Here is a 25950-nt window from a genome sequence, read left to right as displayed (position 1 = left end):
AGAGGTTGTTCAGCTTATGTCACAGAGGAGCCATTAGTTGATTGGAGCTAGGCTGAAAATGGGAGAAAGCAGCAATACTAATCTCTGGTATGTCTTTGCAAAAGTTGACCTTTTTTTTTTTTCTCAGCCCAGACTGGGTTGACTTCCATCTGAAGAAAAACAAAAGCAATGGGAAGCTGAGTTTCAGAGATCTGAGTTGAGGAGTGAACAACCCTCTTTTCATAGAACCTTAAATGTATACAGGAGGTAGGAAATGAGTAGGACACCAAGGAAAAAAAAGAATAAATTAATGAAAGTTTTTAACAGAAAGTATTAAAGAACTAGAAAAGACTGGCAGTGGTCAAACTATTGGAGGTAATTTCCAAAGAAGTTAAGATAATAAAAAATACATTTGGCTAACTAAACAGTATTAATTTTGTTATGTTTTTCTTTCAAAAAATCAGGAAGCAACTGACATTTTTAATTCAGCATGGATTAAAACCAATTATATATGTCATCAAACCTTTATATTCAGGGTACAGTGGTGATTTCAGAGTATTTTATGAAAGGCTCTTGCTTAATATTTTCTCTGCTAGTTAAAGATGATGGTTTTATTCATGATAAGGGCTTGATTAAGTGTTATAAATGCTGAATTTCTTTGCAATATTATTAAATATATAATACAGTATTTCATTAATATTCTTTTAACAGCTTATTATTTGACCAAAGCAACCTGCATAGTGTGGCTGAAACTGCCACATATGCTGATATTTGACATATATATTTTATATATATATAACATATGATGTATATCATATGATATAAAAATATATAATATATTATATATATACATTACATTCTTATAATATTCTTATTTGACACTGCTGTCACACTGCTGTGTGACTCGACCTTTCTCTTTCCATTTACCTTCAATCACATACAACTTCATAATTACAGTAGCTTAACTTATTCCTATCTTTTTTGGAGTAAAACCCATCATAATGAATTCAAGGCAAAGCAATCTGAGCTTTTCATACTTTATAAGGAAGCTCTCTTGTGAAAAACTGTGGCTTTTTAATCTTTAATTAATTTAATTATAAAGAATTTTGAACTAGTATTTTATAAACCAGAACCTGAATAGAAAAAACAAACCTGGTTTTGTAAGGGAACATAAGTGTTCTGGGTAAAATTTACCACGTCTAAAAATCTCATTGTATTTAATTCATGAAAGATGTTCAAGTGGAGAAATTGTAATTAGAAAAATAACAGAACAACAGGAGTCAGAGATTTGTCTTAATCATGACTGCCTACTACAGTATTTGGAAGAGATCAAAGATGTTTGTCATGCTGTTGCACCCCAATTTTTCAGATAATCAAAAAGTGTTAAGAAAGAGAAGTATAGTTAACAGAGTGTGAGGATTGTGACTTTTTGTTGAAACGCTTTTCTTTTTCAGGCAAACATATATAATATCAGGAACAGAAAACAACTGGTTGGGACACTTTGTCTTTAAATTACAAGGCCATGTGAGAAATATGATAAAGCTGTTCCTACCTGAGCAAATGGTGTCACAATCAAGTCATCTCCATGTCTGAAAAAAAAAATAAGCAGAGTTGCCAGTTAGGTATCACAAAAAAATTGCTGCTTTAACAGAAAGAAAATCAGGTTTTACAATGCAGTATAGGTAGCTCCAGTTTTATTCTTCTGCAGTTACACTCTATGATTGCTACACACACTCTTTGAAAAGCAAGTATCAACTTAGTTATTGCCCAACAGCCTGGTAAGTCACTGACAGACCAGCCACTCTCTGTGCTGAGGGTATGGCAGGTGATTGATCATCCAGGTTTAATCTACATATATGTCATCCCAAAGGATAGAGGTGAACATTCCAAAAGTGATTCCATGGAGGGTCACCATGCCTGTGTGGACAGAACAGGGGGATGCCTGGGAAGTACATCAAAAATTAATAAAAACCTACTAAAACTTCCAAATTGACTGAGATTTCTGTAGTTATGGGGCCTGTGACCAAGGGTGTGCTGTCACTGTGACAACCTCACCTCCATGGCGGGGATGCATGGGACAACCTGCCAGGATAACACCGTAGGAGAAAAGGCAGGAGGAGAAAGCAGGTTTCCTACTCTTCAGCATGAAATACTGCTACTTGAAATGGTTCTCAAAAACTACAGTCCTGTAAACACAAGTAGACAGAAGGGCACAAAATATCATCTGCAGGACTGAGGATATAGTCAAAACATAGGGACACAAAAAATTTGGCATTTTCAGTTATCCTATTCAGTATATGGTAGCAATCAAGGTGAAAAGAAATTTTCCGAAGGCAAAAATACAATATGTTTCTAATTTTCTTGTACTTCCCTGTGGTGAATTTATCATAAGTACAAGTTGCAACTTCTAATAGAAACTATAATTGATTTGGTGCTATTTTAATATTAAGTTTAAGCATAAATATAAGTTTTGAACATTGCATTTAAAATCCATGAAAATCTAATTAGAAAAAGGCTGATAAATTGAGAAATTTGACTTATATTTGACTCGCTACAACATTATTCTGATAATTTATATACTGTCCAAAAGACAGCAATGGTTTGCAGATATTGCAAGAACCTAACTAGAAAGCAGTATGTGCAATCTGTACCACTGTACAATCAGTCTGTAAGGATGAAACAAAATCCCCCAATATTCAAGATCATTAGAATATTAAATAACAGTGTAACTATTTTTATTTTCATATCTTTTATTCTTTTTGTAATAGAGGACTGGATTCTTAAACACCCTGTGGAAGAAATCTGCACTTTGAACACAGTCTTTGCAGGAGTGGTTTTCTTTCAGGTGAAACCACAGGCCCAGACTGGACAGATAGCATATAAGCCTGACTCTTAGAACAATCCAAAAGAAATATGTCCTCCATGGAGGAACTCAGAGGCTTTAATTGCTCTGAGAAGCCAAATCCAATAGGGTATAAGAGACAAGATGAATCAGCCCAGAGCATTAACAGGAGAGTTAATGATCAGCTGGATCTAGTACCTCTTTATGTTTTTATTAGGTTCAGGAAAACACCGGCAAATGCCCTACACTATAATTTTAGATAAGGGTTGCCTTATGAATTACACAAAGGCTTTAGCAGAAGATCAGCCAAGTGCCTTTTTTTTTTCTTTTTTTTTTATCCTTTTCTCCACTGAAAGAGAGTGTGACTATGCTACTTCACTTCCAGGAAAATTATGCTCTTTGTCTTTGAGTTCTGTGAAATGGCATTATCTGATATGTGTTAGCTGGCTTAAATGTTTTTCAGTAGTCCTTTAATTTCTTATCTTTTATACAGGATATTTTTATTAGTTGCACAGAGATACTCCATTTTTTACTCTTTTTTTTTTAACATTTAAAGGGAGCCCAGCTCAAAATATAAAACCAAATTTTAGTCTAGTCTAAATCTGCACATTTAGAAATTATGAAAAGGCAGAATTATGAAGATAAAGATGTTTACAGGTAGCAGAAGCACTGGAAAAAGGATAAAAGTATACAGTTTCTTCTACCTGTAAATAAGACAGTGGAGACATGGAGATGGTTCTTTCTAGCATCTGTCAGTGGCAAACACTCTGAATGCCCAGTATATGACACAAATGCACAAAATATTCACCAGTTCCTCAAAGTACCAGACAACTCCTGAAATATAGTCACTAACAGTTAACTTCAGATTGGCAAAAAATATGAAAATAAGACTGTCGTCCAAATCTCTTGTGGGATTTTTTATTGTAGATGGTGCTTCCTCTCCTTCCCATTTAACCCCTGTTTGCCACTCCTTGGATGCTGAGGCTACATGTTCTTGGCTTTCTGCCCTGGAGTATCTTATATTCTTTTATGTAAAATAATATGATCACACTTTTCTCATTTTCAAACCTGATTCTACTTCAGTTGTTTCTGGACTGCATTTCATTGAAGAACACTGGTATATTTAGCTTTTTATTCTTTAGAAGAAGCATGGTTAAGTAGTAATTTAATGAAATCAAGCCAGGACTTAATTTTCACTTTTCAAATCCTCCTTGTGTCAAGAGCAACAAGTCCATATATTATAATTATTTTGGTGAATCTGATACTGAAAGTACAGATATCCACAGCTTTTGCAAAATAGTTTAGCACTCACCAGACCACTTGAACTGCAATGCAATCATAAAAGGTGGTGAGCAATCTTTGATCCACATTGGTCAGAAAATCTGGACAAGGTGAGTGGGTTCAAAAATAGAACAGATGTGTCCAAAGAAGCTGTGGTAATTTTAATACAGAAGAGCAAGTACATATGATTCAAAATGCCATTGATACACAGTGTACTACAGTGTAATAAACACTAGAATGTATAAGTGTCCTCCTTTCTAACTGACATGGAAGTTGATGAGTGATTTGTTCTGGATTCCAGACAGGAGAGTGCTACACATCTGTATACAGAAGCAAGAGGGAGTGTAAATACTGCAATATGCCACAAGCTTCTAAATATAGACAGAGGTATTAGCCTTTAAAGTTAGAATAAATTGTTCACATCAGTGTTAGCCTCTCTTAACTAGAATGCCTGGCATATTTGTTCATATCTTCATGTTTCAAAGGAAATACAGGTTTGAGAACAGAATATTTTTTACAGAGTGGCAAAATTTAAAATAATCTGTTCTCCGCCACCAAAGAACACTGCTAAAACATGCACCGGCTCACATGAAATTAATGACTGTTACATAAAACAAAAGTGAAATTCTCTCTATCAGACTGAAGATTATACCACATTGGAAGCTATTAACCACAGTAAAGTAGTGAAGACTAGACTTCTGCAAATTTCTAACTTTTTTCTTCATAACATTTCCTGTATGACACTTGAACTTACACCATATAACCAACACTGATCCCCACTCTGAAGAGGAGATGAAAGTTCTATATTAAGTCCAAAGTTAGTTCAGTACGTGTTCAGTACAAAAGTTCTGCTTTCTTTCCTCAGGAATTTGCACAATTTATCTCTTCTATCCCAATCATAGAACAGAAATTAACTTTTCCCCTAATAATAAGGAACTTAGAGATGCATGGATAGAGAAGCAGGCAGGAAGATTAACACAAGGATAAAACAGGGTGACTGCATATCCTTTACTTCATAATTAAGCTGTCATAATTTAATATAGCATCTAATAAGAGAAGTAACTAGAGAGATATTCTGCAGACCTATCAGGATACACTTAAAAAATAGTGGATGTTTTTTATATTGGTTAGAAAAAACTCACTTAATCCATTAAAGAGAAGGCAATCCTAGGCTTTAGAGACATTGAGGAGAGTGAGGGACTTGCCACTGTGGAGCTTCACAGGGAAGATCCTCAAGGTTTGTCTTTGTAAAGACCATAGTAAACACAGATTAAGGTTTTCTAGGTCTTTCTAGACTTCCACATGAATATCAACTGGGTGATCTTGAGGACATGCATTGAAGTTATGAGATATAAACAGGATAAATAGGAGCTTTGCCTTATTTAAATAGAGGGGAGAAAACATACAACACATATTTACACCAGTTTGATGCAAATGTACCAGTTTAAAGTATGATTCTATTGGTTTGCAACACCGCTCCCCTTCAATCACAACCTTTTTTAGATTCCCAGGAGAAATATTGGCTGAGGATGCTGATCAGGCCTTAAATTCAACTGGCATAGTCCATGTTAGATTCTCTAGCTACAAACTTTGGACATAGACCTTTTGAAAGAAAAAAGCTGCCAATTGAATTGAAAAGCCCAAGAGGACAGTGGCTGTATGGAATCCCTGAATGAAGCTCCACATCAAGAGCTGAGGCTTTCATCACACTGTCATGTGAATTTACTCCATTTTTAAAGAATTGTATAAGAAAGAAAGGACACTAAGGTAGTCTTTCGTTTGGGTCAGAAAATATATGGCAGCTGCCTTTTGCAATGTAAACATCTAGATTTGGATTAAGCATAGCATCCATTCATTTCTGTTTACAAGTTTGTATACTTACTGTCCAATAGTGTGTCTCAGCTTAGATTGAGACATTTGTGTTTTGTTTGCATATATGCTGGAATGCAATTATACCATATAAAAAACCACAAATGAAAGACAGAGAATAAGCTAATGGAATGCTCTAACTGCAAGGATTTTCTCTTCTGTCCCAATAACATTTCATAGTTGAAGCCAAATATGCACACAAAAAACATATGAATTAAGTATGGTGAAGTACTCACATTGCTCAGATTCACATTTTAGCAGCAATGAGAGATTATTCTAGATTTCACCCTGATATGGCAATGGTAATGGTCCTACCTATCAGAAGCTGTGCTTTGAGGACAAGTGAGCAGCAGTGGCAGCCTGCTGCATGCAGTTTGATCGTAATCATCAACATCTGCATTTGGAAAACAGAAATGGCTTGGTTGCAAAATGGATTTTGTGAAGTCAGAAATCACAGTGCTCAAAGTCAGTTTATTCTGCTGGGAGAGTGCTTAAGCAATGTCATCTCAATTTTTAAAGACTTTGAGAAAAACTTTTCTAGTGCTGAGATAGGCAATATGAGCCAGCTGAGTCTTGGCTTAGTCTTGGCTCAAAAAGCCAAGACTAAATAAGTGTAAGTGGCAGCTCTTAATGTTTTGCCCACATTACAAAATGAGGTTACATCTTTTCCTAGATAGCCAATGTATTATTAGTGATTTGCATGTCTTTGAAAGGGCAAGCACAATCTGGGGGATGATTTGGCATCTCAGGCAGGGGTTAGAGTCTATGACACTGTGAGCAGGATTGGATTTAGGGCTGAGAGAACAAGCAATTAAAATTGATATCAGGGCCATGAGCTATAGAGGAGGGGGCTGTTTTTCCCAGAGCATTTTATTCCTGTGAGCATGTCTGTAAGAGGATTGTTAAAAAGAGCTACTTGAAGCCACAGAAATTAGATCCTGAATGAAGCAGACTCTCATCAACTATTGCTTGAGTGTTTCAGAACACCACAATTTTCTGTAACACTGTGCAGTTATGTCCTCCTGATACATCTGTCTAATTCAGCAACACAGCTAGCCCTAATTAGTGAAAAAGTATTGCTGTAATATTGGGAGTTCAGTTCAGTTAATTTAATCGAGCTTAACCAGATGAAGGAGGATTGGCTCTGAAAAGCAACAGCACCTGAGAAGTCCATTTTCACAGCCGAAAGAATGCTGGTTATATTAATTCTCCTTGGACTGTATAACTTATCAAGTGAGATTTAGAAAGACAGACTAAAAATTTCTCCAGCATAAATGTCACTAGTAAAAACTTCAGATATAAGTCTTTCCAAAGACCCCAAAGGACTTCACAGGGAGCATAAATCAAGTTACTCCACTATGATGTTCATTAAGGAAACAATTCTTGTCTGTCTTACAGAGATAAAAAAAACCTCAAAAAAATTTGAATTATTACATTTAGTTAATTGTGGGAACTCAAAATGTCTCTCAGACATTTTTAGAGATTCCAGGCCTTGGTCAGAAGCATTCTAGACCCTGGCAGACAGCTGGAAACAGCTGTGATTTTGAGTTTGAGCCATGGAATGAATTGCCAACTTTGGAGGTGGAACAAGCAGTCACAAAAGGTTAGATAGTATAGTATAAGTAATTACAAAGTAGAAGGGAATTTTTTTTAGTATTGTACAGGGCGGTTTTAACACATGTACAGGGGGGTTTTCACTTTGTACATGGGGGTCAGAAGTTCTAAGATGGAGGAAAGTGGGCTGATCCTGTTCTTCCTCCTTCTTTTTCCTTACCTCCATGTTCTTGGTGATGTCGGCACTCACAGATTGGTTTACAGTAGAAAAACACTTGGCAACATAGGTAGTAGGTATTGGGGAATAATTGTAAACATGTTATACGTAATTTATCATATAAAAGATAGCAGCAGCCCTGAGCGGGGGGAGAGACGAAGAAGACAGCAGACAGAGAGGATGTCAGTGTGTGTGTGTGCCTCTACCCAGGCCGCTGACCAAACAGCCGCAGTCCAAGAACATAATCTATTAGATAACTAGCAATAAACTGCCTTGAGACCGAACAGCTAAAGCCTGCGGAGTTTTTCTTTGGAAGCACGGGTTGGAGGAGGAATTTCACCACCATATGAGACCCCAGAGGAAGGCCAGGGTTCTCACAGTTAATACACATATGTTATGTACTAAAATACCTGGAGTTTTCTAGATATAACTTGTATTTCTTATAAGAAAATACTTTAATTTTTCATGTCACCTTTTCAGCGTCTCAGGTCCTGCAGATACACTTGATTAGGCTTGAAAGAAATAACTGAAATCTTGAAACCTACCCTGTCAGAGTCATTAGTGCTAGGTTACCCAAACTGCAATCTTAATTCAAGCTGAACTGCATTAGCACCTGAAGTGAGAAGCTCTCTCAAGACTTGGAAAGACAAAAGAACATCTCTTACAGAATAAGGAACTGGAAAGGAACAGTGTTAGCAATTCTAAGTCAGTATTTTAAGGTTTAATCCAGGGACTCTCAGGTACGTACCATCTGGCTATGTGTGCACCTCACTGTGCACAAATAGCTCCCTTTCATAGTGCCTCTACTTTTAACCAGATTAAAATCAAGCAAACAAACAAAATAACAACAAAACGAATTTTGCAGTGTGACAAGGGCTATTTTAGGTCTCAGTGACAGTTATCTGAGCTAAGACCCATCAAATACAGAAGCTTAATTCAGAATTGCTGGATGAGCTAGAATCAGAATTTGCTATCTCAAAAAACCAGGAATTATTACTATTTTTTCCCATCCAATATAATGTGCTGTAGGAACACTACTAGGCTTGCTACATTTACCCAGAAAGTCTCCTAACACCTTTGGAAGAGTTTGAAGACCATCAGGATCTCTTATGTCAGTCCAAGCTATTTTGCTCAGAAGCTTAAACCTCTTCCAAAGACCTTTTACTCACACATCTGGCTTGTGTAATCTGCCTGAGGAAATCTAATAGATAGGGATGTAGTAGACGATCACAGTAGGATGCCAGCATGATGTGTAACATAAAAAAATCACAGCTAACTCAAGAAATCATTTGTATCATAATGCCCTAGTCATCTACCAAGCTTCAATGTTTTATTCCTGTCATTATATAGCAGACCATTTAGATTACAGGAGAATGGTGGACAACTAACTGAGCAACTGGCCTCTCCTAAATCTGACAGAATTACTCAGTCCTGAAGGGAAACAGAGTATGGCCTTGCCAGAGTGTTTCACTGCTGCAGGTGGTTTTCTTTCTGAAATCAGAAGGTATTCTGCCTGGGGGTCACTGAGGCAATGGCAAGGGAAAAGAAGCTATAGCAGTGTAGGGCTTTGTTTTGTGTGTTGAAGGAGAAGTTGGATTAAGCCAGAGTAGATAGGACTTTGAATGAGAAAAATGCTGGATTCAATCAGAGGAGTCCAGGCCAACGCAACAGTGCCATTATTGGACTGTTCACACAGCCAAAACCATCATTTAGCTATATCAAGCCTGGAAAGCAAACAGGCATCAGGGACTACAGAGTAGTTCTGTTTTCTTCTCAGGTTTGAGAAAATTAGTGACTGGGCTTGTATCTATGACTGAAAGCAATCAAGTTAGTGCCACTTAATGTGTTACCATTAGTGAGTTTTGATTGCATTAGGTGACACACATAAACTTCTATCTTGTAGCAAATGAAAATGAAATGTGTTTCCTATAACTGCTTTTAATCATCAGGTATTTGGTTCCTTCCTTGTCGCTGTCCCACATGCTTAAGTGTTTAAAACTGATATGGGTGTGTTACTTCTGAAGAATAAGACTACATGAGTTTCCATGTGAGCCACCTCCTTATGCAGGCTGGAAGATTCCCTCCTTAAAAAAAATAGCAGAGCTGTTGAGAACAAGGCACTCATTCAATACAACTCAGCCAGAGAGAGCTTGCTATCAGCCAGCCACAGAGAGTTTCAAAGTTTATAAAAAAATGGTCCCTTAACTAAATTCAGAGGTCCCTAAATGTATGTGAGAAGAAACAATCTGACTTCAAGAAAAACAAGAGAAAAACATCAGATTGTACACTTTCAGGGATTGAACTCTACAACTAATTGAGCATTAGTGCCATTAAAAGAATTAGAACATTCAGCTTGTGCCCTGAAGTGTGGAATGACAGCTACTGTTCTCTATTTTGAAATAAATTTGACCTGCCCATGTAGGTGAACACTGAGCCAGAAAAACAATTCAAAAGGAATCCCCCCAAAATATTCAAGTCCTCTTTTACAAAGCTGCCTCTCTTCACACTGCTCCTATCATTCAGTACTGCAGGCACACAAAATGCACATGTCCACCCTCCCCTCCACTGCTGATCAGTTTTGCAAGCCCAGGGAGCAGTGGTGTTGAATTGTACCTGAAATCCCAGCTAAGAATTAGGTTTGGTACCATATTTTTAAGAACATGCGATCTATGACTGAAAAGATGTAGGAATTCAGTCAGCTTTGGTTGTAGCTTTAGTAATCATTTGTTATTTTCCTTCAAACATCTATTGTTTCCAGAGAAAGGAAGAAAAACACCTAAAATATTTAAAGTGTTTAAAGAGGAAGTGATGTGTTTAACAACTGAAAGCTATGTTTGGTAAACTTATAAGATTTTAGCAATCTCACACAAAGCCAATCATGATTCTGTATTGACTGAAAGCAAATAAAATATATTTTCATTGCATCAATAAAAATTGTCCCCTGAATAAAAAGCATATAAAGTCTTCTCCATGCAAAAATGCTTTCTTTTTGTTTCCCGACATAACCAATTTCCTGATCAACAAATGAAGTTAATACAAATTTATTATTCAACTTTAAGGTAGTTGCATTCTAAGTTGAGTTATTTGTTTTGACTTTCACTTGTAAAATGTGTCAAACAATCTGAAAGGACAATCATATGTTTTTTTTCAAAGTTTCTTCATTTATAGTTCAAAATATACTGTCTGTGACTTACAAATAACTTAGATTAATTTAAGCTGCAATCTGGAATTTATATTAAGCATCTTAAAAAAAAAGAAAAAGACAATGAAGCAAAATATTTGCCTGTTTTTCCTGAAGTGATGTAACTATATTTCTTTACACTAACAAATAAATGTCTCAAGCAATCAAATATATTTTTTTAATTAAATATTGTTTCTAAACAAAGACACACATAGAAAATGCTTCTTTTTTAGAGCAGGCTGGACTTTGAAGTTTAACTGTTCATTATCAGCCAGTAATGAGCACTAAACAATAATATTAGAGATTCCTAGAAAAGAATATGATTAAAAGGAATTTCAGCTGCAAATTTTCTGGAGAGTAGATAATTATTTCTAATTTTTTAAACAGAAGTGCAATTACTCCTCTCAGTAAACACGTCTTGTCTGCTGTACTAGAATCTTGGCTAGCGCATTTCATGAAAAAGATGTGTTTTTCCTCCATAACTTAATATTCATAATCACAATATTTGATTAATAAAAGGCCTTACTGGTTCAGAAAAAAGAGAAAAAGTTTGCCTTAGAGGATGAGAAAATATATCCTCTGTAACTGTAGCTGTAGAGAAAATATCCTGGACATTCATCCTCTTGATATTTCTTTTATCATAGACAGCAGCAGAGGGATGCTGCTGTCTTCAGAAGTTACTGACTGAGTAGCAGAAGGTTGTCCAGGTCAGGGAATGGGTGCATGGTGACCCAGAGTTCCTTGGCTGGGTTCTGCTCCTTTTATGAATACAAGCAAGTTTTAATTGAAATGATACTAGTTGGAGCTTATAGTGATAAGCTGATGAAGAAAACAATGCTGACCTTCTCTAATTAAAGCTGTAAAACTCCCCCAGCAGTTGCTTTTTTATGAGTGAGGTTCAGCTGGCCAAGTCCTGAGGAAACCAAGATAACTGTGCTGTGCTGCACTGTGTTCTGAGAGCTTGTGGAAATGGGAGAACAGGCTTAAATGAGATGTCAGATGTCTTCTTACACTCAGAAGACAGGATGGAGTTTGGGCAGACCTGTCTACTGAGAATGTCTTGGTCCTCTGGTCTAGACTTCTACCCTCTGGTCTGCTTTTTCAGAAACACAGAGAGGATTATATGTGTTTTTGCCCTTCAGAGTGGCATAAAACATGGGCTGTGATGCAGCACTGGACAGATTACTGTTTTTTTTTTTTTTTCCAGGAACCTATTTTTTAACCTGATTAGAGACCTGGGTTCTGCTAAAACAGAAATTCTCTACTAATTTGATCTCTTCCTCCATTAACCAGGGCAGTGATCCCTTTAACAAGAAAGAGTATAAAAAGTGTTATCACTTCAAGCTCTTCCTGCATTTGACACCTCAGTTCAAACAAGTCAGCAAAATGCAATCAGACCACCTCAGCAAGACATCCACATAGCTCTCTGCTTCACTAATGTCTTTAACTATAGGCCTGACAATTTTTCCAATAATAATTTTGTACATCTTTCATCTAGATACTACTTCCTTTCTCCTCTGTGTTGCTGTTGGGACCTTTCTTTGGGTTGTTTTTGTTTTGTTTTGTTTTGTTTTGTTTTGAGTGTTTTTGTTTGTTAGTTTGCTTGCTTGTTTTGTTTGGGTTTTTTTTTGTTGTTTTTGTTTTTGTTTTCAATTCTTTATTCTTCTTCCCTTTAAACTTGTTTTCTTGTCTTTCATCACAGATCCTGAACTATAATTTCTCATATTATCTCACTACCCCTCACTGCCTCATTCAGTTACTTCTTTTTCTCTTTCACATCCTTTTCTGGAAATCTGCTGGAAATCCCACAGAGAGGTTTCACAACACACCTGTGCTCATCTGACTTGGACCTTGTATATTCCTGTAAATTATTCACCTCTCCAGTTCACAAACTTTAGCAGCTTTTTCTAATATCTTATAAATCTGTGTCCTGCTTTTATTATTCTCAAAGACCAAGTTATTTCTTCCAAGGGATAATTAAAACAATATTACTGACCCCCATTCCAATTTATGTGCTTTTCTTTTCTTACACGCAGCTATTTTTTCTTCTAACTGCACCAACAATTGTCCCACCAACCTTCTCTCATCAAAGCAGCCTTGCACTCATCCTGTCTTTTTATTATTTTCCATAACTAATTCATGAAAATATACTTTGGATTCTCTGATTTTAAAAAACATTCCACCTATCCATTCTCTTCCCTTGTTTCTTTACTTTCTCAACTCCCTGAATGGAACTCCCTTTGCTTTCTGTGTGAGGTTAACTATTTTGAGCCTAGTGACTCGCATTGTATCTTCTCCTGGGGATAGTATCTGACTGTATTAGTCTCTTGGTTATCATCTTATATTTTGACTTTATAGGTTGTTTTTAGCAGAGCCCATCTTTTCATTTTGGGTTTGCAAACAACTGAGCACAATTTGTTCCCTACCTTGGTTGGAGCTGCATACATAATAATGACACGACGCATTTAGCACTTTAGCACTGCCATCCACTGGCTGTCTGAACATGACATTCCACATCTGACTAAAATTTTGAAGCATTGCAACTGACTGGAAAGTATTATTATAAGTTCAGTATTTCAGAGTAATGTAAATGCCAGAATTCTTGATGTTCTACCCCTTTCAAATACAAAACATATGCCTTTTGCTTTGTCTTTTTCTTTACAAAGTGAAATATTGAGGCTGGTTGAAGAATCAGGGGATCTAAACTAAACTGCTGTGTACAATTAATTGACTTACATTACCTGAATGATACATATATTTTGTATCATGCATTGCTCATGTTTAAAAAACAAACAATACTTAAACATGTATATAAATGCAAAAGGGAAATAGAATAATTTGACACTAACCTAAAATTTGTGTACTTCCTCTCTCAACCCTTTCATCTTCCACCTCATTTAGCAAGGTCCTGAATCAGAATTGTTTCTTTATTTTAATAACATTTGATGGGTTTTCTTTTCATAAGCACATTCAGTTTATGGTTGAAACATACATAAGGACTTTTGTGACATTTATTTTTTATTCCTTGCTATTTTATCCTTTTTAACTTTCCCCTATTTTATTCCCTGTCTTTCTTTCACTTAATTTCTATGATACAGCCAAGTTTATTATAATTAGGCTTATTGATAAATGATTAATATTCCATGGTGAGAACAACTTGCCTTTTACATTTTGTAATGTGCTCCCCTCCAAAACAGTGGCAGGAATATTTACCATCTTAGTACAAAGGTTCATCTGTGACAAAAGATTGTGATAATCTATCAAGATGTGAGGTCAAATAAATTTTATATTTAAATGTGTTTCCAGAAAAATTTGAAAAGAAAATAGAGAGGGGGAAAAAGGGGGAGAATATGTGCTGTTTCAGTAATTATATTGTTTATCCAATTTACTGCCATGTGCTGAAATATTACCCAAAATTCTAGGAAATTAAGTGGATTGTGAGTTCAAGGATGGAGCACTAATTGAATTTTTCATTGAAATGACTCATCTAAGCAATACAGTCAGCTAGATTGTCGTCCTGAATGTAAAAATCTTTACAAATGTTATCCTGGTACAGGTACCATAATAAAACCTTTAATCTTTTCCCTCAAAAAAAAATCTGTCAAAGGAAGATTTGCTGGAAGGGAGTTACTATATCAAAGAAAAATGCATATTTTTTATAAAAAAGCAAGGTGATTTTTTCTTGTTCTAACCCATTTTGTCTCATCAAAAACTGGTCACATTTGGCACAAAGCTTACTGAGTATTTCAATCCACAGATCTTAACTGAGTCATAGACCTTACCCTAACCCTCTCTAAAGGCAGGAAATTTTCTTACTTTGAAACTCTATATAGAAAAAGAGCTATAATTAAACAAAACTGTTCTAAAAATTATATAAGCCGAAAAAATAGGAGTGTTTATTTATGACTTTAAGTTAAATATCAGCTCTAATTTAATTCATTTTTATAAAAACTCTTATTCTTTTTTTATGCCTACTCTTATTTTTTTAAAGATTATATGTATTGGTCTTTGCCTCATTAAAAGCCAGCATTCACTGTGATATTCTGACAAGCCTGATCCTTTATTTTAGATAAATATTTGAATAATAAATACCAATTTGACAGTGTATATTGGAGCCATTTAGGCAAAAAAAAAACTAACCAAACAGAAAATAGTTAATAATTTCTCCTACTTAGAAGTGACTAGAAGATGGAATATTTAAATATTTTTGGCGTCTTACTAATAAACAGAGATTTGCATGACTTCCACTAGACATGGAACCTGGGGTCCACACATACTTGAAAATCATGATTTACTAGCAGAAAATACACACTTCACAAAATAGTGAGAGAGGACAGAATAAGCTTTAAAAGGTGTTTTATTAGAATTTTTTATTTTAATTTAGACAATATTTGTAATATTTTTTTTCCTCTCAAATATATTCTTTTCTTCCAGCTGGTAAATCTTTTGTCTAAAAACATATAAGATTTACCAGCTGGAAAAAAATGGAATGTATTTCTTAAAATTATGAAGAAATATAAATTGACTTAGTGTTGTGTCTCTTGAAAATAAGTTAAGAGTCAGCAAATAGCTCTCCTTACCATATTAGTACACCAGTATTGACTGTCATTATTATTCTGTTAAAGTTAATAGAATGCATAAACATGTCAAGTACACCCTCATGATATCCTTCAAGAAACCACAGGAACAACTATAATCTTCATTAAAGAAATAAACAAACAATTTTCCATTACTTCACTAGCATAAGTGATTACAGTCTGACTTACTCAAAAAAATTTTCTTGTGGCTGCACAAGTCTTGATATTGGACAAATGATAGACAAGAAGTATTTTATAAGGTACTTACATATCACTGGCAATGGAGGAATTCCTGGACATGGACTTTGGAGACAGATCATAATCGCTGTCTGACCGGTAAAGGAAAGACTCCCTACGTTGGCTGTGGACAAAATTTGCCTGAAGAATTAGCCCTGACCCAGGGCTTGTCATGGGGTCCAAGGGACTTCGTCCTGATGATGTACCATTGTCTACATCGAAACTGCAAAAAGAAGAGCAAATTTAGTATTTTATTGACCTAAGAATTTTAAAATATAATAAACATCCTTCTGACAAATTATCATAACTAATTGCGTCTTGATAGTAGTGGAGAAATAAAGACCTGGTCATGTCCACTCCTTTGAAAAAACACAAGCCATACGAGAAAGATACTTTAAAATTACTCATAAGAAAAAACCCCCAAGGCTGAAATAAAAGAAAATTGGCAGAGAAAAATCCCAAGCTATTAGAAATACAAGAATCTTTCTACTTCTCTGCATATAGAGTATCCATGAGCTCTATACCAGAGGAAACATATTTCACTATTTACTTCTTCAGGCCCCAACTCTCCTGAGCTTAACACCAATTATCCTGTCTCCCACTGTTAAACTGAGGGGTTTTTCCTTATTGCATACTCAATCCTAATATTTTGTTACTACAAAAAATATTTCAAGTACATACTTTATCTTGTCCCAGTAAACAAAGTGCTGCAGTGGCATTAAGGCACTTGAGATGTACTTGAGCACATCTGCCTGCATTGGATTTGCTGTTTTACAAAGAGATGGAAGTAGTGAGTCCTTTGTTAATGGCCATGCAGCAGAACTTCTGTAGCCATTTTTGTCTTTGAGCTACACAGTTTAGATTAATCACTTTTGGTTATTGGGTTTGATATGAAGAGTGGTAAAGAGGCTTATCATTCCTAGAGAACACTTTTCTCTAGAAAGGCTGAAGGATGAGGGAACAGAAAGAAAGAGAAGGCGAGAGTAGATGCTGTTTTACATAGATAGTAATGTTTCTACAAAGGGCTTTGAGAATCAGTCCAGAGACCTTGAACGAGAGTCTGCAAACAATTAAACACCAGTACAGGGTGGGTGGTGCTGAGAGGATGCATTCACGGCAGTCTGTGTTGCTTGACAGCCCTACAGCTCCATTTGGTAGTGTATGGAAGCTTTTTGCAGTATGTGGCTTCATGTTTGGATGTCTTGTGGTATGCAGTCTGAGAGGTTACAAATGTGTGGATTAGCAAGACAAGCTCTCTAGGCTCATTTGCTATACTAATGGGGACAAAAATACTGCTAAAGCATTTCAGAATAAGGGATGAGCAGAGGAACTTTCACATACTTTTTTAAACATAGGTAAGTGTTAGCAGCATATTTTCATTTTTGCTGAACCCATATAAAGTATTCATTTTGAAAATAGTGCTAATTTGAAGGACACCCACAGGCTTCCATTACAGCTAAGGGCAGCAGAAAAGATGCAGTGTAAGTCAGCTGTTGATTAGACTTCAGGCTAGCACAAGTGTCACAGCTGGTAGGTGCTACCCTGTACCAGCTTGTTCTATCTCCCACTGGCCTGAGGTTTCAATGAGGTAGCCACTTCAATCCTTTGCTGAAGTGACCGGATTCCCATGACCTTTTTGTCCTTTCTTAAATGAACTAATCAAAGAAACATATATTGTTTATTTTGACGCAGATGCACACAGCCTGGCAGAGGATAGATTTTTGTTCCATTAATTATTTCAGTGTTTATTTTTACTTTGCACATATTTCTAGACCTGCAAGCTTACTGCCACATTCAGAATATATTATTTTCTTTGGTTTCACCACTTACAGTTTGAATGTAGAAAAGCAAGTGTTTGTTTGTTTCTCTTTTTTTTAAAAAAAATAAGGACAGAAAATATTATTTAAAAACTTCAGGAGAGCACAGTCATTTAATTCTCTTTTCGCTGTAGTTTTCAGGACACATTACATGTCAGTAAATCCAAACACATACATTTCTTCCCAGGACTGATTTGATTTGATTATGCCTGTATCTTAAAATGTTTTATGAACCTCAAACTAAGAAAACTTAAACAATGAGACAACAAATGGTGAGTTCTGCCACCAGCCTTCCAGGTGATCTTGGACTGTGCAGAGTTCTTCTTTGCCTTTCATTTCCCCTATTTGTTGTATCTGTGTGCTGACTGAAGAGTCTGCTCTACTAAGGGTATTTGAGAATATATTGGAAAGGTCAAGATACCATGAACACTACAGTAAAATGTCCCTTGTAGCTTGTAGTGGCATTAATTCATAACCACATTGCCACTGTTACTAGCATGACTACTATTACTTGTTATCAATCAATGTCTTTTTAGCTTGAATTCCTAAATATTGCAGGAGCACAAAATAATCACAATGCTAATGAAGGGCTTAGCTCATCATATCCAAATTTCCTAAAATTAATATTTTGTTTCCTGAATAACTTTCGTGCCCTTTAAACCATTCAAGAAAACACAAACTCCTAATCAATAGATAATCTGTATATTTTCTTTTCCTATTGAGGGCAGGAGGGTAGATAATTCCTGCAATTTTACGTAAAACAGAAGACTGTTCTCAGTAAAACTAATTTATGCAATGGCAGTATAATTTCAAATATATATGAGCATAAACTTAAAGGCTGGATATAAATAAATTAAGCTTAATGTAAGTCCCTCTCATAGAATAAAAATTTTGAATAAAGAGCTAATACTAAGTTGATTTATTTAACAGTGGATGTAAATATTCATCTGAATCAAAAGTATTCAGTTTGATTAAAGAAATATGGTTTTATTTGTATTTTTTTTTATTTTCTTCTTCCCCCTTTTGTGCACACCACATGAATATTATATTACCAGTCTTCCAGTCAGAAACTAAGGCAGGCTTCCATAAATGATTTCACTGTCAGATTGTAACATAGTCAATTTTTAAAGTTTAGAAGTCTCTTAGGTAAAACTGCAGTTTCACCAGCTGGGAGAGGTCCTTTGGTTTGCATCACCAGCAAAGGAGAAACTTGAGAAGGACATTGCTGTTGCAACAGAAATTTTATCCCGCTGTACTGCCTGGTGACCACTAGATGGGTGTAAAAAGTTAAAAAAAGGATCCAAATATATCAGCTGGATTTGTCTCGTGCTGTTCCAAGAAAACATATTTTCTGAAAATATGCATCAAGAAAAATAGCGTTCAGCTCTACAGTCAAAGGAAAGTGTGAATTCAGAAATATTTTTTTAAGAAATCTATGTTTATAATAAAAAGTTTCTGAAATGTTATAGTATTTAGATATTTCTGAGACATTTGCCAACACTTTCAAATACAAATGCTTGTAGAAGTCTATATCAAAAAAAGAGTTATTACAATGAAAACATTTAAATTGTTCCTTTGTCTGAATCACAAGTCTTATTTTTAAGAAACTGTACTTCTGACTACACTGTATCAAAAGAAGAGAGAATCAGAATGGGGAATTGAACATTTCCACAACAGTTCTTTGCTCTTTGTTGTTACATATACTGAAAAAATAAAAAGTTTAAGACGCAAAACAGGACAGGCTCTTTAACTTGCCTGAACAGAAATTGCTAAAAGTCATCTGTGCTTTCTTCATATTTGTCTTTTCACTCTCAATAAGTTTTAAGCCACAGCAAGAATATGCTGTAAATTAGAAGGAACAGAGAAACAGAACAACATCTTCATGGAAGTTGTTGCTAAAGAGAACAGGAAATCTTTTGCTTTCATTTCACAGGTAGTAAGTGGAAATTTAAAGACAGAATTTTACACCATTGCTCTGCAGCCAGCTCTGGGCACTTTGCATAATGCATTCAAACTGAAACTGCCTTTGGTGACAGGAGCATCACAGAATTTTATGTGTTCAAAGAGCTTTGCTGCAACCCCAGAGATGCCAAAGCCCTGAAAGGCCAATGATAATTCAGCAACTTTTGTGTCTGCATTTTGACAAAAAGTTTTAAGGCATTAATGTTTTTTTTTTGGAGCCTGCCTTATTCAGTGTTCAATGCTGAGAAACTTGACATGAGATGAAATTCAGTTTTTTTCCCTTGCTTGCCTATCCATCTTGTTTGCACTTCTTGCTCAATTTCTGTCATCCAGGCTCTGTATTAAGATGGGGACAAAACACAATGATTTGTAAACATTCATGGCTGATCTTCCTTACACTCCTAACACAAGTACAAATAATACCACAAGCAAACATTAGGAAGATTATTAGAGATTTGCTTCAGACAATACCAGGACTCTGTGGAAAGAATCAGAGAGGTTCTGGATCCTGATCCTGAATCTTAGCAGCACTTCTTCATTGTTAATGACTGCACAGCTCCTTTGCATGTTGAAAGAAACTGTGGACTTCCTTTTGAGTCACTAAATAATGTTTTCCTACTCTCTCCCATGCTGCTAAAAGAAAAAATGCAGAGGCCTGTATATGAAATATAGATTTTAGTTACATAAGGAATAATGGCATCATAATCACTATACCCAAGAGTTTGTAATTAAAGCTGCATAGAAAATCTCAGTTTGGGTTTTCCTTAGTATTGAGAATTTAGCTCTAATCCTGCAGCATTTCTTTTTGGTGGGAGGGTTTCTTTACTTTTTGTGTGGTTTTTATTTTTAGAGAAATATGCAATAGTAGGAGAGAGAAGGAATTATATTTCACCCTAAAATGAAGAACTTACTAGACTTTTTAAGAATGAAAATTGTACTCCTCCTATTCCCCTCTAAGTGTCTTCCCACTTTCATCTTGGAAACTACAGGGAGGGAGAGCCAAATTAATTGAACCTCTTGGGGACATCTTATCTTTTAAGTCCATCTTTAGCATTACAGAGGGACAGGCAAGTTCTAGAGGAGCAAATTTTTTCCCCCATCAAAGGACTCCATTGTCCTAGTGTCAAGCAATCTCTCCAGCCATCTGTGCTATGACCTATATACACATCTCAGTGTCCTCACTTCCAAGAAGTCATGTCCTGTTTTTTCACCTGGTAGCACAATCCCATTACACAAAATAGGTGCATTTGGTGTAGCAGCTGTAATTCACTGAAATTATCAGAGAAGATCTGCCCTGCAGCAACTCCCTTTGAGCAGGATCTAATTTAGAGCAAAAGCAAGGTAATAAAACTATAAGGTTCCAAGGAAAGGGTAAACTATTTATTGTTTGTGCCCCAGGACAGGAGCCCATCTCTGAGGAAGGAAGTCTTAGCAACTGGAGAAAGGGAAAGAAAGGATGCTGCCTTCAAAAGCAGAATCTGAATTTATTGCTTGGATTGTTTCAGATTTAAATAAGCAGTGGGTCACCATTGCTGATGGCATGCACCATGAGTATTGAGGATTGTAGAGAAAGGGCAGATTGGGCCTGTATCTAAGACTGCTTGGTAGGTCTATGATTTCACTTGGGCCTTTTTATTGCTTTTTAATAAACTAAGCATTAAATTGTGACAACAGTTGACTTGAGCATCCCTTTTATTTTGTCAGGCATAGTTATCCCTAAGTGAGAGATGAAACTTTAGAATTTTCTTTATCATAAAGAAATAAGTTGCCACTAGTCTGCTCCTGCCCCAGGCTCCCAGAAGATTTTAGATGTTGAATAGGCTAACCTGTAGCACCAGAAAAAAAACAAGAAACAAAAAACAAGTAAAAACCCAGTAAAACTAAATCAGTGGATGTATATAATTTAATATCAGGTTAATTATTTGTTTGATACCTTTCAAAGTGTTTCCTTACTGACAGTGTCTACCCAGTGATGCAGAAGAATCCACATCTGTTATCTCCTTTCTTTCCATCTTTTCCCCCAAGACTAGTTAAAAAAAACCCAAAAAAACCCAACCAAACAAACAAAAAAACAACACCTTCTTTTTCTTCCCTCAGTAGAATCAGGGAAGAAAAAGAAAAACATTTGTATTGATAGTCTAGAAGGAATATAATACTTACTCTCTACATTTGAAGAAAAAATATTATATGTGAACTGATATTTTTATTTTCTTTGTAGCAAAATTAAGAAAAAAAATTGCCTTCCACTACTTCAAATATTTCCAATGAATTGTAACCAAATTATATTAAAGGGAACATATGATCTAAATCTGAATTTTCATGTACCACTGTAGAATTCAAGTCAACTATCTGGTTGTGGTTTTGAGTTTCCAGTTCAGCAATTCAGAAAGCAAGCCCTATGATTAACTCCATATTTAGAAGTGATGTGGGTAGTTTTTCCTGTATCATAATTCCAAGCAAAAGAATAAAATATTTCATTTTGCGATTATTTTTAGCAGTAGAACTTGGCTTTTGCTCTTGTCATTAACTGGTTTTAGAAACATTTGAGCATACAAGGCTTAATATTAAGTCTGAAATTACAAGACTTAGTATTAAAAGCCCAGGAAACGGACAAATAGAAGATGTGTAGGATGAAAAAACTATGAAGCAGACTGGTTTGTAAGAATGGTCAACTCAAGCATGTTACCAGAGTTAACTATTTTCTGTACTATTTATCTTCTGGGTCATGTTTTTTCTAGCAAGCATCTCAGGAAATCCAATATCTCAAAACAAACCGCTTCATATTTTGTTTTGAAGTTTCCAAGCAAGGAGTTTCCTGTGAAGACTATTCAATTTCTTTGGTACTTTAGCTTTGAATTGTTTCCTGGCACTCAACTGAAGATGTGCTTTCCACAATGTCACCTCATTATTCTTAATTATACCTCAGTGGTCTATCCATTTGGCAGGAAATGCTTTTTTAAAGCACCTATTACATCAGCTTGCTTATTGTGCTCAGCTGTACTGGGATTCCCTTTGTTATTCCTTTTGTTTTTTCCTCAGAGAGAATATCACTCCTCACCTGGAAAGTTTAGTTCTCTAAACTTAGTCTTGGGAGTGAACTTCTTTCTACTAACGTGATGCTCAAATGTATTCCAGATCCTATCACACAGATTTGATGTTTTGATGTCTCTTTGAAGCTGAAATGGTTGTCTTATTTTTGTATAACGACAATTCAAACAAGAACCACAAGAGAAATGAAATGAAAAATAATTTCCAAGAAATGTGGTAATCTGTTAATGCTTTTATTAAATTTAAGTCACTTTGTATGGTTCTTCTGATCTAATAGACCTAAGGGGATTAATATTCCTACTTTTAGATAATAAAAAACCACCAAGACAGTAACTCTTTTTCCCAATGCTTCTGCTAAAATCTGTGGCAGCTTGAGATCTGAATGAGAAAACCTGCAGAAAATGTTGAAGAATATTTTGGGCAATCTGAGAAAAAGAATGTTGAAAAACAGAACCACTTGATTCAGACATGAGAAAGACTAGGCAGCAAGCCCTGGGGTGCTCCAAGTGCGCTACAAACCTGCTGGTCCCTGCCACTCCCATATGCCATTGCTGCAAGTACACTTCAACTGCATTTCTAGGATTGCAGTCTCAGCCAGACTAATGGTACTCTGCTCTTTTTTTTTTTATTACTGTCATTATTTGATTGCAGTAAAACATTGCAGTGTCACCATTCACTTAAATCATTCCATAATCCTATGGTTTTATGATTCTATGATCCCCAGGGATGGGTAATCTACAGCTTTTCTGGGCAACCTGTTCCAGTGCTTCACCACCCTCACAGTAAAGAATTTTTTCCTAATATCTAATCCCAACCACCTGCTTTCTTTCTCTTTGAAGCCATTCCCCCTTGTCCTGTGAATTCACATGCTCTTGTGAATGGTCTCTCTCTATTCTTCCAGTAAATTCCCTTTAGGTACTTGAAGACTGCAATTAGGTCACCACAAAGCCTTCTCTTTTCCAGGTTGTAAAACCTTAACTCTCCTAGTATTTCCTAATAGAAGAGGTGCTCGATCCCTCTGATCATCTTTGTGGCTTCTCTGGACTCCCTCCAGCAGTTCAATGACTTGCTTGTGCTGGGACCCCAGAGCTGATGCAGCCCTGCAGGTGGGTCTCAGCAGGGCAGAGCAGAGGGGCAGAATCCCCTCCCTCCCCTGCTGCCCACACTGCTCTGGATGCAGCCCAGGACACGTTTGGCTCTCTGGGCTGTCATTGCTCATGGCTGAATCATGTCTAGCCTCACAACTCCTTCTCCCTGGAGCTGCTCTTGATCTGTTCATCCCCTCAGGTGTTGCCCTGACCCAAGTCCAGCATCTTGCATTTGGTCTTATTAAACTTCATAAGATTCCCATGCACCCACTTCAGCCTATTTAGGTTCCTCTGTATGGCATAAATACTGAACTATCTTCAGATGTTATTTTTAAAAATCACTTTACCTAGTTTTTTTAAGTTCAAGAAAAATTGCTTTTCTTTCCAGGGTGAGTTTTGATCTAAAAATACCAACTCCTTTTTCTCCACCACTCCTTTCTGGGCAGTATTTGGATGCTGGGATACAAAACCAACTTGCACCAAATGTGACCATGTGGTATGAATTTACTATAATGCACAGTGCCATTAATTTTGTCTTATTTTAAATGTAGTAGAATAAAATTTCAAAGCATATCAAAATGCTTATTTATCAATTAATAAAAATATGCAAGCCATCCACCAAGTATGTTTCCAAACCCTAGTTAAAATGCAGTTTCCCTATGATATTAGCAGAACATGGCTGAGAACCAAAATGGTACCAGAGATGGAAAATTCAATACACTGAAAGAGCTCCTCTTTTTTGTGAATCCAGTTACATGCCATTATGAAAAGCAATTAAATTGTTTATATATTCTTTATGAATCACTGGTGTGATAAAGCAGATATAGGAAACCAGGGAGTTTCTCAGACCTGTAATATTTAAATCAATACTCTATAGTATTGATGAAAACACAGAATCCATATAATAGGTAAAAATATTCCAAGGGATAACACTAATATGCATTACGAAGTTTCCTAGCAAAACCTGCTCCTGAAGCATCATGATATACGGCCCAAATGGTGATAAATGCTAGGTCACAGAAGATATGGTCACACCTACCCCGTGATTAGTGGCAAAGATCTTTTGCAAGGAGTACCTGTGACAGAAGGTGGCAGGACTAAGCGTTCATGGTTACTTCATACTATTTTCCCATATCAGAAAATACCACACAGAGTGATAGAACCACAGACTGGTTTGGTTTGGAAGGGACCAAAAAATGATCTCGTTTCAGCCCACCTCCCATGAGCAGGAATACACCTTCCACCAGATCAGGTTTCTTTGATCTCCATCCAACCTGACCTTGAACACTTCCAGGGATGGGGCATTCCCAGCGTTTCTGGGCAATATGTTCCAGAGGCTTACATCCTCACAAAGAGGAATTTCTTTCTAACATCTAATCTGAAGTTACCCTTCTTCATGTCAACACCATTACCTTGTCTCTTGTCACTACATTCTTTTATAAAATGTCTCTCTTGTTCTTTTAGGCTCCCTTTAGGTACTGGAAGGTGTTCTAGTGTCTCCTTGGTGTTCTACATCTCCCTTCTCTTCTCCAGACTGAATAAGCTCAGCTCTCTCAGCCTGTATCCCTAGAGAAGGGCAAGGTCCTTCTTAGAAAGAGATCCAGTGAGCCAGGAGGTGTGGGCATTATGACAAGAGGATCTGCAATCCTCAGTATCACTTAGTTCATAATTATTAAGTATTTGTACAACTGACCTTAAGCAACCCTTTCTTCAAAAATTGTGCATTGAAGAAAATGGGTAAGGGTTGTGTACAGAAAGGTCCAAAGAGAAGAAGCTCTAAAGCAGAAACTATGGGGATCTTGCACATAGAAAATTTGTGTACACATAAATATCAACATGAAATCAAGGCCAGCTTCAGAGGAGGGTGGACAGGAGACAGCTAGATAAGAAATTGCAGTTGTTTCTTTAGGTATTGTTTTCGATTGCCCATGACAATAAAAGCTTTAGGTAAAGGACGCATAAATATATTTGAAAGGACACTTCTTTTTTTTCCTCACACCATTGTAGCATTTCTCTCACTGCAATAAGCTGGCAATAAATCACAAGAAAAAATCTGCTTCCACAGGAATTTGTGTTGGGATATGTTAATAGTAATTATCACTGAAAGTAAGCTATATATTTTGTAAAGGGTGAAAGCTCAGGGTACTGAGATCCTTAGAGTTCTAAAATTGTTTTACTTTGGTTTAGCAAAATTGGTTCATCCTTTCCACTTCAGTTCATTTCAGTTCTTTAAATTCTGGGTATTGGATTTTTTTTTAGTTTCTATGTTATATCGAATTATTTTTATTTTATACTGTA

General features: G+C 36.1%; 1 protein-coding gene across 6 annotated transcripts in view; it reads right to left on the bottom strand.

The window, feature by feature from the left end:
- The window catches only part of PDE4D (phosphodiesterase 4D), a 348860-nt gene that overhangs the window by 85073 nt on the left and 237837 nt on the right, over nucleotides 1-25950 (bottom strand). For all 6 annotated transcript variants that reach the window (XM_021534338.3, XM_021534341.3, XM_021534342.3 and 3 more), the window contains 2 exons: nucleotides 15769-15960; nucleotides 1532-1568 (listed from right to left, as the gene is read on the bottom strand). In XM_021534338.3, the coding sequence (XP_021390013.1) occupies nucleotides 1532-1568; nucleotides 15769-15960 (229 nt within the window). The remainder of the gene's footprint in view (nucleotides 1-1531; nucleotides 1569-15768; nucleotides 15961-25950) is intronic.

Source organism: Lonchura striata, chromosome Z, assembly GCF_046129695.1.
Source record: "Lonchura striata isolate bLonStr1 chromosome Z, bLonStr1.mat, whole genome shotgun sequence".
Taxonomy (NCBI): domain Eukaryota; kingdom Metazoa; phylum Chordata; class Aves; order Passeriformes; family Estrildidae; genus Lonchura; species Lonchura striata.
Note: the sequence above shows the minus strand (reverse complement) of the source record. Positions and strands in the feature narration are given on the sequence as shown.